Below are 15115 nucleotides of genomic sequence, written 5' to 3'. Positions count from 1 at the left end.
TTATGATCTTAAATAATTTGTTTTGCAGGCAATATGTCTGTCTCCCTCCCCCCGCCCAAGAAAAAAAAAACAGGATAAAAAACTCAGAAGTAGAATTAAGTATACAGAGAAACTTTATAAATATACAGGTATGAGATGAGGTTATCAGTAAGTAGGTAAGAGGCCTTGGTGGCTTAGATGGTTAAGAATCTGCCTGCAATGCAGGAGACCTGGGTTCAGTACCTGGGTGGGGAAGATGCCCTGGAGAAGGGAATGGCTACCCACTCCAGCATTCTTGCCTGGAGAATTCCATGGACAGAGAGCCTGTCGGGCTACAGTCCACGAGGTCACAAACAGTCGAACACAGCTGAGCGACTAACACACACACACACACACACACACGTAAGAGGCCAGGCTAGCGCTGCAGGGGTAACTGGTCATCACAGGGACTGTAAACGGATTCTTGTAGGCCCTCAACTTTTTAGAGCTTCCCCAGAACAACCACTGCAATCCCAATGGATATGGCCGTTGACTCAGTTTTATTCTCGCCTCAGTTCTCGTGAGGTACGGAGCACAAGGAATAGTCCCCACTTCTTATCTCTACCTAGTCTGGTGTAGAGCTACACATCCATTAGATTTGAAACGAGGTTTATTTGGGTTTCTTTTTTGACGAAACATACTTTTCATTACGGAAAAATTGGGAGCATACAGAGAAGTATAGACGACCATCTCTGTATTCCCACTACTCAAGAAGTATTAACATTTTCTAACATCCCATCATCTCTCTATGTGATAACTGCATATACATATTCTTTTTATTTAAAAATTAGCGTCATGCGTTGGATGAGTAGGTTGCTTATATTTCGAGTATCTTTATGCATAAATCTTCATCGACTTGTTCTCAATGGAAAGGGTGGTAACTTGGACCCTAAAACTGAAGCGAGTCTGCGCGTGACGGCACAAGACACAGATTCAGAAGCCGAATAAGGCCTCCAACCTCTAACCGCCACCTAGCGGTAGCCTCTAACATCGCCGGCCCGGCGCCTCACTCCCCGAGCGCCCCCGCCCCGCGCGTGCTCGATCTTGGCGCCATCCGCCGGCACAGCTACTACGCAGGCGCCAGGGAGGGAAACCGGAAGCGGAAGGTTTGAACGCGTTGGGTGGCGCCTGTGTGACCCGTAGCCATGCGCGACTTGAAAGAGTCCAGGCCTCGCGCCACAGCGACCCCGTGCGGGTGTGTGAAGCCGGCCCTGGAGACAGGTAACTTCTAAGAGGCTGGCGGTTCTGCGCGTGTTAAGAGCAGGGAACCGCTTTCACTGCAGAGGGGGGACGGGACATACGAGACCTTGCATGGACAAGGGTCGTTTTTTCTATTTATTGCGAAGTTACGGATCATGTGCTCAGGCGACCACGTGATGTGTCTGAGGCGAGCGGGATGATGTCATCTCTCTTGCTCTTTGGTGGCTGAAGTTGGCAAGGTCTTGGTAGAACAGCCACGTGCACTAAGAACTATTGTGTACTGTGACCCCATGCACTCCCTTTATTGCTTAAAACTTGTTCGTTTCATGTATTGTGTTGTTTTCAATTAAAAGCATCTTATATGCAACCCGTTTCCTCATCTTTTATTATTCTTTGCCTTATATTTCACACTCCAGTCAATCAAACTGTTGTGTTCCCTTCTTATGCTAGAAAATTTGTCATTTAACTTTGTGCACCTTATTCCCTCTATTTGAAATACTCCATAGTCCTGACCAAGGTCACATATATAGTTATGGTAGCATAGAATTTGAATTACAGTAAGTCTTCTAAAAATGAATTTTTCCTTTCACTCATGTTCTTGCCCGTTTATTATCTAAAAGGATATAACAATGCATATGTAATGATGAGGATATTTATATGTACTTTTTGGGGGCTTCCCTGGTGGCTCAGAGGTTAAAGCGTCTGCCTCCAATGTGGGTGACCTGGGTTCGATCCCTGGGCCGGGAAGATCCCCTGGAGAAGGAAATGGTAACCCACTCCAGTATTCTTGCCTGGAGAATCCCATGGACAGAGAAGCCTGGTAGGCTACAGTCCATGGGGTCGCAAAGAGTCGGACACGACTGAGCGACTTCACTCACTATGAATGTTTTAAGAATCTTGTTTTATAGTTGCATAACATCTGGCGTGCTGCCGTCCATGGGGTTGCAAAGAGTCGGACATGACTGAGCGACTGAACTGAAGTGAACTGAACATCTAGTAGAGGCTTCCCTGGTGGCTCAGTGGTAAAGAATACACCTGCCAAGGTAGGAGACGCACATTGGATCCCTGGGTCAGGAAGATCCCCAGTAGTATGAAATGGCAACCTATTCCAGTATTCTTGCCTGGAAAATTCCATGGACAGAGAAACCTGGCCAGCTATACTCTAGGGCATCACAAAGTTGGACAGCTATAGTCCAGGGCGTCACAAAGTTGGACACGACTGAGCATACACGCATGCACAAAACATCTGGTAGATTTTAAAACTATGAAGTCAATGTGTTAAAGAAAACACGTCTACATCTTTTCTTGGCCTTTTTTTGTTTGTTTTTGCCTGCTTGGTAAAGAAAAATAATGATGGTGGGTTTTAATATATTGTGTTAACACTATTATGTAGAAAATTGTGCCTTCTCTTTTAAAAATTTGTATATTTTTAAAATTTTTTATTGAAATATAGTAGATATATAATGTATTAGTTTCAGGTGTACAGCAAACTGATTCAGTTATGTGTGTATTCTTTTTATAATTCTTTTCCATTATAGGTTATTATAAGATATTGAGTATAGTTCTCTGTGCTGTACAGTAGGTCATTTTTGGCTGTTTTATGTGGAATAGTGTGTATATGTTAAGCCCAAAGTCCTAATTTATTCTCCTCTTCCCCTTTTGGTAACCGTAAATTTCTTTTCTATGTCTGTGAGTCTATTTGTTTTGTAAATAAGTTATTTCTATCACTTTTTTTAGATTCCACCTGTAAGCAATATCATGTATTTGGCTTTCTCACTTAGCATGAAGTCTGGTTTACTTAGCATGATAATCTCTAGGTCTATCTGTGCTGTGCTGTGCTTAGTCACTCAGTCATGTCCGACTCTTTGCCACCCCATGGACTGTAGCTGGCCAAGCTCTCTGTCCATGGGGATTCTCCAGACAAGAATACTGGAGTGGGTTACCATGGGCTCCTCTGGGGGGTCTTCCCAACCCAGGGACTGAACCCAGATCTCCCTAGTTACAGATGGATTCTTTACCTTCTGAGCCGCCAGGGAAGCCCAAGAATACTGGAATGGGTAGCCTATCCCTTCTTCAGGGGATTTTCTCAACCCAGGAATCAAACCAGGGTCTCCTGCATTGCAGGGGGATTCTTTACCGACTGAGCTACCAGGGAAGCCCCTAGATCTGTCTGTGTTACTGCAAATGGCATTATTTCATTCTACTTGACCTTTTGATTAATGATTTCTTACCTAATTTTCTTCTGTAGGGAATCTTTTAACTGAGCCAGTTGGTTACTTGGAATCCTGTTTCTCAGCCAAGAATGGTACTCCAAGGCAACCATCCATTTGTAGCCATTCACGGGCTTGTTTGAGGATTAGAAAAAGCATCTTTAATAATCCTGAACATTCCTTGATGGGCTTAGAACAGTTTTCTCATGTTTGGTAAGTTGCTTTATAGTTAGAAATGGTACTCTGGACCAGAACTTATCTCTGAGTACTCCAGTTGGAAATACACTTGGAGACTGCCATCCAGACCACCATTATCTATTGCATGGGATTCATGGACTATAGACATGAATGGGAATGTTGGCATAACTTGGACACCCTCAGGGAAGTGTGGGATCCACTGAGGGGGCACACTTCATTTGCAGTTGTTCTAATTGTGATGGATGACTTCTGTTGAGCTGAAATCTGTAGACCTCATTCTGCCCATGGGTCATTATTCTGTCTTCTAGACCAGGGGTCAGCAAGCTATGGCCCATGGAGGAAACCCATCTCATTTTCTGTTTTTGTAAGTGAGTTTATGGGAACCTGGCCACGAGCATTCATTTATGTGTTGGCAGTGGCTGCTTTTGTGCTACAGAGAAGGAAATGGCAACCCACTCCAGTGTTCTTGCCTGGAGAATCCCAGGGATGGGGGAGCCTGGTGGGCTTCCGTCTATGGGGTCACACAGAGTCGGACACGACTGAAGTGACTTAGCAGCAGCAGCAGCAGAGTTGAACATTTTTAGCAGAGACTGTTTGGCCTGCAAACCTTAAAATATTTTCCAGCTGCTTGTTTAAAGAAAAAGTTTGTGAACTTTGCTCTAGACCTGTGAATTATTAAGTCTACTCTTCCTAAAAGACAAAAGAGACCTTAGAAATCTTATACTTTTAAGTAAAGTGTTAGCTATATTAAGGCCAGTGTTATACTAGCATTATTTGCCATCACTTAAGTTTTGTCTCCGTTCATTCTTCCTCATCCCAACATTTCCCCCCACCACTGATCATATTTTAATACCATTAAAGGCATTCTTTCTGTTTTAGTTTGTGAGGAGTTACAGTTTTTTCCTCCTCCATATCATTATGATAGATTAATTTCCTTGTTTTCTTTTCTTACTCAGTAATTTGGTTTATTTTCAATAGGATTTTGTTTGTTTTTCACAAAAATGGTCATTTGAGCTGTAAGGCAAAAGTACAGCCTCCTAGGCTGAATGGTGCAAAGACTGGCGTTTTCTCTACAAGGAGTCCACATCGTCCCAATGCAATAGGACTGACCCTGGCCAAACTGGAAAGGGTAGAAGGTAATTTCTACTTTTACCTTTTTTTCCTTAACCAAAAGAAGTCTTATAAAATTAGTATGAAAGTACTTATATAAGTACTTAGTACACAAGTACTTATTTACATAGTACTTAGCACTGGCTGTTATTCACAGAAATACAAATGGTATTAGCCCCTGAGACCCACTAGGTATTGAAGAGAACGAAATGATTAAAGGAATGTGAGCACTGAAACACTTTGAAATAAGCTCTCATAAGATGCTCAGAGTTAGTTTATGTCACTGCACTTATCAGAAGTTATTATTTCAAAATAACTCTTAAGATTTCACAATCATTAAATTAGCAACCAAATTTTTTCTAACTCGAAATTCTGTAAATACAAAATGATCTAAACATAATTGGACACGCTCAAAATTTAACGCACAGCAACTGGTTGCACGTGCATATATGGTCAGCACATGGGGTGGTCGGTCATTTTTTCCTTGCAGCCCCGAGGAATGAACAAGCATCCTAGCTGCAGTGCTGCTGTCCAATGAGACATGAGGCAGAGGGCTGGGATGAAGACCCCATAGATTGAACATCTGTCAGATTGTGGGAGAACCTGTGTAGATACTAGATTAGTTTTAACTGCGTGCTTGTGTATAACGATGTTACTGAGCTGTTCATTTTTGAAAGCTTCCGGTTCTCAAATCCCTCCAACCTGATCAGCACATTTGTGAAAGAGGCAGAAGATGGAGTGGCAGGTATATGGGGAATCAGGGGACATTTCAGGCTTCAGCTTGCTTGTTTGTAAAGTGGCCAAAGGAGAAGGATTCACTGTGGGATATTTTTTTGAGGATCTTACAAAGGCTCTAAGGGTACATTACAGGCTAAAAAGATGAGAGCCATTACTTTATTTGTTCTTTCCAAGAGCTTGAACTCCCTTGCTGGATTATATTCAACAGGACCTTGGTTAGGTTTGCCAGAAAAATTCTAGAGCCAATCCAACTTGAGTTTTCTCGATTTGTGATGGCTGACCAACTTGGGTAATAGTACTGGAACATTTTATGATTGTTTGTGCAGCCCACACATATTTTCTGAGCACTGAATTTGTGTCAAGCAGTACTAGGTGCTAGGGATATCGTGGCAAACAAATTTACATAAAAATCCGTGCCCTCCAGAGGAACTGAGCATTCTAATGGGAAGATCAAATCAAAGAGGTGAAGACAAACCCCCCAGCGCTATAGACGCCTATAAGTAAGCAGTATAAGGATAGCCAGTGTTTTTGTGGCACTTTGCGGTTTATAAAGCGTGTTCATGTGCGTTATCTCATAGTGGCTCATGGACTTGATAGAGTAGCAGTCTGACTGTTGTGGATGAGGGCACTGAGGTCTTGGATGTTTGATAATTTACCCAGCAGCATCCAGACAAGAGTTTGTCTGACTTCAAATCCCTTGAACTCTCACTTGTACCCCTGTGTCTTTTGGAGATGTCATTAGGCACAATCAATCACTTAGAAAGTCCAAAATCTTCTTTCCAATGTTCCAGGTTCACTCACAATAAGCATGGTTTAGAAATCAGAGTCCTTTGTTAAAAGAGTCATGTTTTTCTTAAATGAAGATAGGATCGAGAGTGATCACATACAGTTTTTTGATTCTCATTGGACCAGTTTTCCAAGGGTCAAGTTAGTAGACTCTGCAGCAGAGTCTACTGTCTACTAACTGGACAACAGCTGTGTAAGTGGGACAACAGGAGACCTTTCCTTAGTATTTGGTAATGGTGACATGTTCTGCTTAATTATATTATGGAATATTATATTTCTCTTGCTGTGTAACAAATTACCACACCCTATCAGTTTAAACAGCACACATTTATTACATGTTTAAGACATTATGATGTTTCTATGGGTTAGGGAGTTGGGACACAGTTTAGCTGGGTCCTTGCTTAGAGTCTCACCAAATTTCAGTGAAGGTGTCATGTGGAATGAGTTCTTTTCTGGAGCTTTGACCGTGCAAGAATCCACTTCCAAGCCCACTCTGGTCATAGGCAGAATTCACTTCCTTACAGTTGTGATCCTGAGGGTCCTGGCCTTTCGCTGGTTTTTGGCTGGTGGCTGCCTCTAGCTCCTAGAGGCAGCCCACAGCACCTCAGGACCACCACAGTGCCTTGTTAGATGGACTTTCCCAGCGTGGCTGCTTGCTTCATCAAACCCACAAGAAGAGTCTCTCAAGTGAATCTGCAGCAAATGCAGGAGTCTTAGATAACATAGTCACTGCAGTGATATCAAATCATACTCAAGAGGAGGGGATTATACACCACCAGGTGATGAGCATCACAGGGCCACCTTAGATGCTGTTTGCCACAGTAGAAACCATGACCAGTCCCACAGAGGTAATACTGAGGACTCTGAGGTACCTGGGCTTCCCTGGTAGCTCAAACGGTAAAGTGTCCGCCTGTAATGTGGGAGACCTGGGTTCAATCCCTGTACCAGGAAGACTCCCTGGAGAAGGAAATGGCAACCCACTCTAGTATTCTTGCCTGGAAAATTCCATGGGCAGAGGAACCTGGTGGATTACAGTTCATGGGATCTCAGAGTCGGACACGACTGAGCAACTATCTTTCTTTCTGATATACTTGGAACAAAGTTAGAAACCCCCAGTGATGCAAAGGTGAGCTGGCCCCATCTAGTGCTCGAAGGCCTACTCACTATCTAGGGTGAGAGACTAAGCAGGCCATTGCCAGACCATGTGACAAGGGCTCCAGGAGAAGTTTGGGCACAGGTTCCTCTGCAGAACCCATAGGAAAGAACGCTTTTGTCTGAAAGAGCCAGAAAGGCTCTGTAAAGGAGGTGTTACATGAGAGCCTTGAAGAGCAAGCAGCAGTCTGACAGGTTAAAAAGAGAATGGGTTTCTAGGTAGAAAGAGAAGTGTGTATTGGCACCAGGTATAAGGGAGCCTGGTGCATGAGGGAATTGTGACTAAGCCTAGTGAGGTTTAGGCAGATGGTGTTGAGTCTCTAATCGTTGGCGCTATTCTTCATTATTAATATTTCTAAGATGTTTTTCACATTACAGGTGGAGCTGTATACCTTTCTGGAATTGACATGATTCATGGCACACCTGTACTAGACATAAAGCCCTACATAGCTGATTATGACTCACCCCAAAATTTGATTGAGTCTTCAGGGGACTTCACCTTACAGAATAACCAACATAAACCAAAAACTGTGTCCCAGTCTGAAGGCAAGACTGATAGCTGTGACTGGCAACAGCTCTCAGGGTACAAGGAATCACAGCCCTGCCGCTGCACTGAGAAACCCAAATGTCCTGAAGATAGAACTTCAGGGGAAAACAACACAGGATCTGATGACACAGCAAACACCCAGCAAAGCTCACCTGAGCCCAGGGAGAAAGCAGCAGAGTTGGGTGAAAAATCCAGTCCCAGGGTGACACAAGAGCAAAGTGGCCCACATAGCCAGGAGAAGAGCCCTTCAGAAGAACAAGAAGATAACAGGCTGAAGAGAGGGGAAGAAGCAGTGGTTCCAGAAGGACATGGCCCAGAGATGTCCCCCAAGGCTCCTTCCACGGTGGCCGGTGCAGCCCACAGCAGCATGGTCCCTGCCTGGGTGAGAGAGGCCCCCGTGGCCAACTTGGAAGTCCGGTTTACTCCTCATGCAGAGATGGACCTTGAGCACCTCAGCTCAGGTGAACCAGGTACTTTCCACTTCTTATTTGTGAATAAGAGATGAGCCTTTGCTAGGAGATTTGGCAAACTTGATATTTCTCCCATCCAAATACTAACCAGGCCCGACCCTGCTTAGCTTCCAGGATGACGTTAGACATGTTCAGGGGGGTATGGCCATAGACCAAATTGGTATTTCTGAGGGCAGGTATATAGAGTACTGGTCATTATGACTTGTAAAGAAACGTAGGAGTGTAAAATCAAACTTGGACAATGTCATCATCTGATGGCTTTCAGTCAGCAACTGTTCAGCACAGAGTCCCAGCCACTCAGTCACTTGTTTACCGAGGACAGCTGCTGCCCAGGAATAGGGCCTCTTGTCAACTTGTAGCAGTAGTTCTTGGAGTTCTCAAATGGCATTCAGGCGCTAAGTCGTGCTTGTTCTATACTTAGGTAGATTTTCTTTCATCTGTTTCACTCGCTGACTAGAGAAATGTCTCATTTTATTTTAACTGTCAGGTGGCCAATAGCTCAACCTGTGGCACAGAGCCCAGTAGTAAGAAGGAAAGGGTGTCTTACCACAGAAATTGTCCCTATAAAGTCCCAGCACTGCAGAAGAGCCGCCACACGGATTTTACTTGGCACCTGTTTAATACATAATGTTAACAAACATTGTTATCTGATTTTTCAAGCCCACAAGCAGATTCCAAGCAGCTGCCTAGAATGAAGGAAGGGCCCATTAAGAAGTGGGTTCAGTGGTTCCAGTAAAAAGTAGCCAGTTAGTTGTTGCAAAGGAGATGTCAGAGTTCACCTGCCACTAGGTGGTCGTGCTTCTCATTCTATCCTAAGGCTTTATGTTTAAACAGAACATTTAATTTTTTAATTGATCTCTTTATTTTAAAAGTTTTATGAACGTTGTTTAATCACTGCATCTAGTTCATGGGGGCCTTCCCTAATGGCTCATGGGTAAAGAATCCACCTGTAATGCAGGAACACCTGTTCGATCCCTGGATCAGGAAGATCCCTGAGAAGAAAATAGCAATCCACTCCAGTATTCTTGCCTGGGAAATCCCTTGGTCAGAGGAGCCTGGTGGACCACAGTCCATGGGGTCGCAAAAGAGTGGGACATGACGTAGTGACTAAACAACAGCAGCACAGTGCGTGGGAGGAGGAAAAGTTTTTGGGTTTTTTTTTTTTGGAGGGGTCACACCCTGCATGACTTGTAGTGTCTTAGTTCCCTGACAAATGATTAAGTCCACACCCTCAGCAGTGAAAGCTTAGAGTCCTAACTAGTGGACCACCAGGGAATTCCCAAGGAAAGTCAGTTTTAAAAAAGGATTTTGTGGTAGAACAAAGTAGTGCTGCCTAAAAGGTACCATATATTTGCCCCTTGTCTAATGGTTATTATGAAATGCTTTCTGCTTTGGGAAGTTTTGTGTTTTCAAACTACAGTTCATTGAGAGCCTACATTTTGTCTTACTGATTTAAAAAAATGGTTAAAAAGAGAAATGATGAACTGTAACTATAAAATGGGGGCTGATTGATTTAAAGCAGCAGAATTTTGAGCCGGGACAGAAATAAGAAATGACTTCAGAAAGTTTAGAGTCTAGAAAGGATAAAAAGATGTTGGAATGGGGAGGTGGGATTGGCACTGAAATAGAGTGCTGTGGGAACAGGAAGGAGAGTGTATTCTGACTTGGGGAGCAGAAAATCTGGGGAGGCTTCTGTCTCCTTGGGGAGGAAATCTGAGAAGGCTTCTTGGAGGAAAGGGTAAGTATTTGGGCTGAGCTTGGAAACATAAGTAGGCAGGGAAGTGAGGGAAGGGCACCTGCACCAAATGAATAGCCAAGCGAAGACCTGGAGCATCTACAGGAAACAGTTACTGAAGAGTGTGGTGTTTTGGGAACTCTTCTTTTTAGAGTGGCCTTAGAATCATTTTATGTACCATACACGAAAGGAATCTTAGCACTGCATAATTAGTCCTCAGTTTTTGACCAGAGATTGTATTTCATGACTTTACGTACCAACTTTTTAATTGGACATAGCCCAGAGTGACATTTGGCTGTTTTCTAAACTCTGAATTTGTTTTCAGAAGGTTAAAGACAGCACCTCCACCCCCCACTACCACTCCAGATGATATTTTGAACAGGGACAACATTCTGTAAAGTACCTGCCTTCCTGAAAGAGCCTGGTCTTCGTTTGGATGTATGTTATGTGGTAGCTATTAAAAAATTAGGTAACAGTTAATCTTTTATTTAAGTTTTGTATGTAATGTATTTTAAAAAATTATAACACACCCACAGTGTTATAAAATAGGAAATTTTTCTGTTTCCTGTGTTTCAGTTCAGTTCAGTTGCTCAGTCGTGTCCGAATCTTTGCGACCCCATGAATCACAGCACGCCAGGCCTCCCTGTCCATCACCAACTCCCGGAGTTCACTCAAACTCATGTCCATCGAGTCGGTGATGCCATCCAACCATCTCATTCTCTGTCGTCCTCGTCTCCTCCCGCCCCCAATCCCTCCCAGCATCAGAGTCTTTTCCAGTGAGTCAACTCGTCACATGAGGTAGCCAAAGTATTGTAGTTTCAGCTTTAGCATCAGTCCTTCCAATGAACACCCAGGATTGATCTCCTTTAGAATGGACTGGTTGGAGCTCCTTGCAGTCCAAGGGGCTCTCAAGAGTCTTCTGTTTACTGACATACAAACCTGGGGAATGGGGTAGCCTCTTCCCAGTGATGGTGTTGAACTTAGTGTACCTGCTTTGCTGTTCTCACAAGGGCTCTCCCATTTCTCTTATGGAAAGTAGCGTTGCTTTCACTTGTGGGTGTGTGACGCCCTCCCCTGCCTGAGGCACCCTCCCCTGCCTGTAGGTAGTGCTCTGGCTATGTGTGGCCTTCTGAGAATGCCGGGACTGTCATGCCTTTCGGGGACCATGCCCCCATTCTGAGAGGAAAATGACGAGGAATTGAATTCAAGTCTACGTTGAGCTTCCCTAGTGGCTCAGTTGGTAAAGAATCTGCCTGTAGTGCAGGAGACCCGGGTTCGATCTCTGGGTCAGGAAGATCCCCTGCAGAAGGAAATGGCAACCCACTCCAGTGTTCTTGCCTGGAGAATTTCATGGACAGAGGAGTCAGGCAGGCTACAGTCCATGGGGTCACAAAAGAGTTGGATAGGACTGTGCGACTAACTTTCACTTTCTACACTGAGCATAGAAAAGTGACATTTTGGGTACACAAAAGTGAAAGCTCAGCTATCCTGCTTAGGAGACTAAGGAAAATTATCGCCATGATTTTTTTTTTGCTCAGCAGATTTCGAATTTGGGTTGAGTGCATAAATTTAATATAATGACAGTACCACATGAAGGTGACATTCTTTATGACGACTAAGCAGATTTCCAAGTGATATTCAAGGATCCAACCAGCCTCCATATTGAAACTCACTGTACTGAAATTTGACTTGCATGATTTTGATAATTAAGTCATGGGGTCTTTTTTTCGGGGGCGGGGGCAGTGCGGGCTGTGTGCCTTGTGGGATCTTACTTTCACAGCAGGAATTGAACCTGGGCCCATGGCAGTTAATGCGTGGAGTCCTCACCACTGGACTGCCAAAGAATTCCCAAGCTGTGTTCTTCTAATTGCAGGTGTTGGTCAGGCTTCATTTAAATATTTTCAGTCAGCGGAGGAAGCAAGGTGTGCCATCGAGGCTGTGCTGTCAGCTGATCCTCGGTCTGTATATCGACGGAAGTTCTGTCAAGATCGTCTTTTTTACTTTACAGTAGACACAGCACATGTCACATGCTGGTTTGGTGATGGTTTTGCAGAAGTCCTAAGGATCAAGCTGGTTTCTGAGCCTGTTCAGATGAGCAAGGCTGCGGAGTCCCCAGTGTCTTTGGGGTCGTGAGTGTCCTCCTTGGAGCCTGTAAGACAGCCTAATTGACTTGGGTGTGGCTGTTGGGTTATCAGTACAAGCTAATGATATGCCTTCTTTGCAAAAGGAAGCAACGTGACACTTTGTGATCTCACTGCTTTCATTTGGTGATTTGGGTTGTTCACAAAATTTATTTGAAAAATATGTATTTTAATAAACCAAGAGATATAGAATTTGGAGAAATCATCGTATCATGATTGCTTTTGATCAGTTAATACTGAAGAATCCAAAGGTGATGCTGAGTTAGGGTTTTCTGAAAGAAGTCAGTTGTCCTTGGTACTTGGTAAAACTGGGCAGAAGCTAGGATAGTGTTCAACCATTCATGTTGGTTTTTTTTTTGTCTGAAAAAGCCTGATCTCTCTATTTTGTTCTAAATCAAACTGTGTTACACTATCTTGAGAAACTAACAAATCAAAATAAAGTTGTTATAAAAATCTTTAGAGACTTTGCTTCCCGCACCCACGTATGTGTATATATTTAATCCTGATTCCAAAATGGTGACTTGAGAATTTCTTTGGATGCCTTTGTATCAGAAAAGAAAGTCATTCTGAGAAGTCCAAGAAAAATAACTTAATTACTGGTTCATTTCTTATTTATTCTGTGACCGTGCTCTGAGAACTACGGTGAGTGGGGTTTCAGTGGCAGAATGAGATACACTGGATGCAGTTCTCGTTGCCAGTCATAGTTGTGGAGGAAGAAGACACAAGCACATCGTTGTATTCCGGTCAGATAAATAGAGTAGTTAAGTCTGTACACGATTCCTGTGTGAGCACCACACGGGAAGCAGCTTCATGAATATATTGCCCATGGGTAATTTTAGCGATGTGATCCCAGATAGCTGAAGATTTATGATCAGCATAACCAAATTAGACACCTGTCAACATGACACAGGGTTTCCTAATCATAACCATAAATCTTAATAGCTAATTGATCATGTTTTTGAAATGAGCCCTGCTGCCTGTAGATACTTGCCGAGTCATCTGTGGCTCATGACACTGCATTCTGGAAACAAACTGGCTTTTCTTTGAGATTACCTGGAACCTCTTGGGGAAGTATTTTTAATTTGATTTGTAAAAGCTTTTTATTTCGAGGTAATTATAGGTTCATGTGTGTGCTAAGTCGCTTCAGTGTGTCCGATGCTTTGTGACCCTATGGACTGTAGCCCGCCAGGCTCCTCTGTCCATGGGGATTCTCCAGGCAAGAATACTGGAGTGGGTTGCTATGCCTTCCTTCAGGGGATCTTCCCCACCCAGGGATCAAGCCCTCATCATCTGTATTGCAGGTGGATTCTTTACTGCTGAGCCACCGGGGAAGCCCTATAAATTCATAGGAAATTGCAAAAATAGTGCAGAAGGCCCGTGACCCCTTCACCTAGCTTCTTTTCATGGTAACGTCTTACATAACTATGGTATAATGTTAAAACTAGGAAACTGACATTGGTAACAGTCCATCCTTTATTTTGATTTTGAATTCTTATCTTTTTTAAATTTTTTATTTTTTTATTGGAAGCTAATTACTTTACAATATTATATTGGTTGGTTTTGCCATACATTGACATGAATCCGCCCCGGGTGTGCATGTGTTTCCCTTCTTGAAACCCCCTGCCACCTCCCTCCTCCCCATATCCTCCCTCTGGGTCATCCCCGTGCACCAGCCCCGTAAAATCACTTTGAGACTGAGTGACTTCCCTGGTGGCTCAGACGGTAAAAGCATCTGCCTACAATGCAGGAGACCTAAGTTTGAACCCTGGGTTGGGAAGATCCCCTGGAGAAGGAAATGGCAACCCACTCCAGTACTCTTGCCTGAAAAATCCCGTGGATGGAGGAGCCTTGTAGGCTAGTCCATGGGGTCACAAAGAGTCGGACACAACTGAGTGACTTCACTTTCACTTTCAAGTTTTGAAACACAAAATGTTGATTATTTAATATGGAGAAAATAACTCTGGGACCATACCAGTCAACTTTCTAGCAAGAGGACTTTTCCATTGTTTGCGGTTTTAATATACATTCTCAGGGTTTTAGAACTAAAACCCTAAATATAATCCAGCTTAGTTCTCTGCTAGCTCATCAGTCTCTTCAGTATTCCCAGTGTTTGGCCTTTTCTCCTTGCATAAGCCCCTCAGTGACGACCCTTCGCCCCTGCCCTGTGTAGCTCATTATTAAAGGGTTCTTCCTTTACATGAGATCAGATCTGTTCTCTGATAACTCCACTCTCTGGCAGGGCCATAGATGGTGAAGAAGATCACCCTTTTGTGTTTTTATTTAGCTGTTTCTCATACAACAAGTTCTCCAGCCTCTACCCACCCCCAATCCTTGAGTCCCCCATGTGAGCTTTTGTCTCTAGGCAAGAAAATGTCCTGTTGTGAGGAAATTCATATCTCTAGGTTATGAACTTCCATCCCTCAGCAAGAGAAATCACTGGAAGTAAACCTATTCCTTTTCATCTCGGGAACTTTTTCTAAAGAAAGGGACACAAATGACATCCACCTTCCAGGTTAGCCTTGGCTTTCTGGTGCCTGTAGGGGGAGCCCTGAGAACTGATAATTTTCACTAGCTTGGAGAGTAACTCCAGGAACTCAAGCTGTTCAGGTAATTTTGGCTTTCCGCCTATCTGCTCCAGCTCTCCAGAACAGTAACTAGCACAGGGAATGCTGATACTTGTCAATCACATATATATAGAGAGGAGAAGGATGAGTTCGATTTATTACATTTTAAAATTGTAGTTGGCTTAAGGTATTATTCCAGTGTGTGAAGGCTGGAATTAGCTAAACCCATATTCAGAAAACTAAGGT

At 43.5% G+C, this 15115-nt stretch overlaps 1 protein-coding gene across 6 annotated transcripts; it reads left to right on the top strand.

Annotated features, from left to right (window-relative positions):
• Positions 1–1108: 1108 nt before the first annotated feature.
• Positions 1109–12791, top strand: TRMO (tRNA methyltransferase O). Of its 6 annotated transcripts, none has more exons than XM_055427110.2 (6): positions 1109–1239; positions 2127–2261; positions 3467–3641; positions 4605–4762; positions 7791–8429; positions 12038–12786. In XM_055427110.2, the coding sequence occupies exons 3-6, from the start codon at positions 3613–3615 to the stop codon at positions 12295–12297; spliced, it is 1086 nt and encodes a 361-aa protein (XP_055283085.1). In that variant the 5' UTR covers positions 1109–1239; positions 2127–2261; positions 3467–3612; the 3' UTR covers positions 12298–12786. The 6 variants fall into 6 exon arrangements, with proteins under 6 accessions (XP_055283085.1, XP_088694125.1, XP_055283088.1 ...); XM_055427111.2 differs by having other exon boundaries at positions 1125–1239; positions 2112–2261; XM_088837999.1 differs by lacking the exon at positions 3467–3641.
• Positions 12792–15115: the final 2324 nt, after the last annotated feature.

Source organism: Moschus berezovskii, chromosome 7 (assembly GCF_049115385.1).
Source record: "Moschus berezovskii isolate FMDL1 chromosome 7, NW_MosBer_1.0, whole genome shotgun sequence".
Classification (NCBI taxonomy): Eukaryota; Metazoa; Chordata; class Mammalia; order Artiodactyla; family Moschidae; genus Moschus; species Moschus berezovskii.
This window is presented reverse-complemented; position numbering and strand designations above follow the sequence as displayed.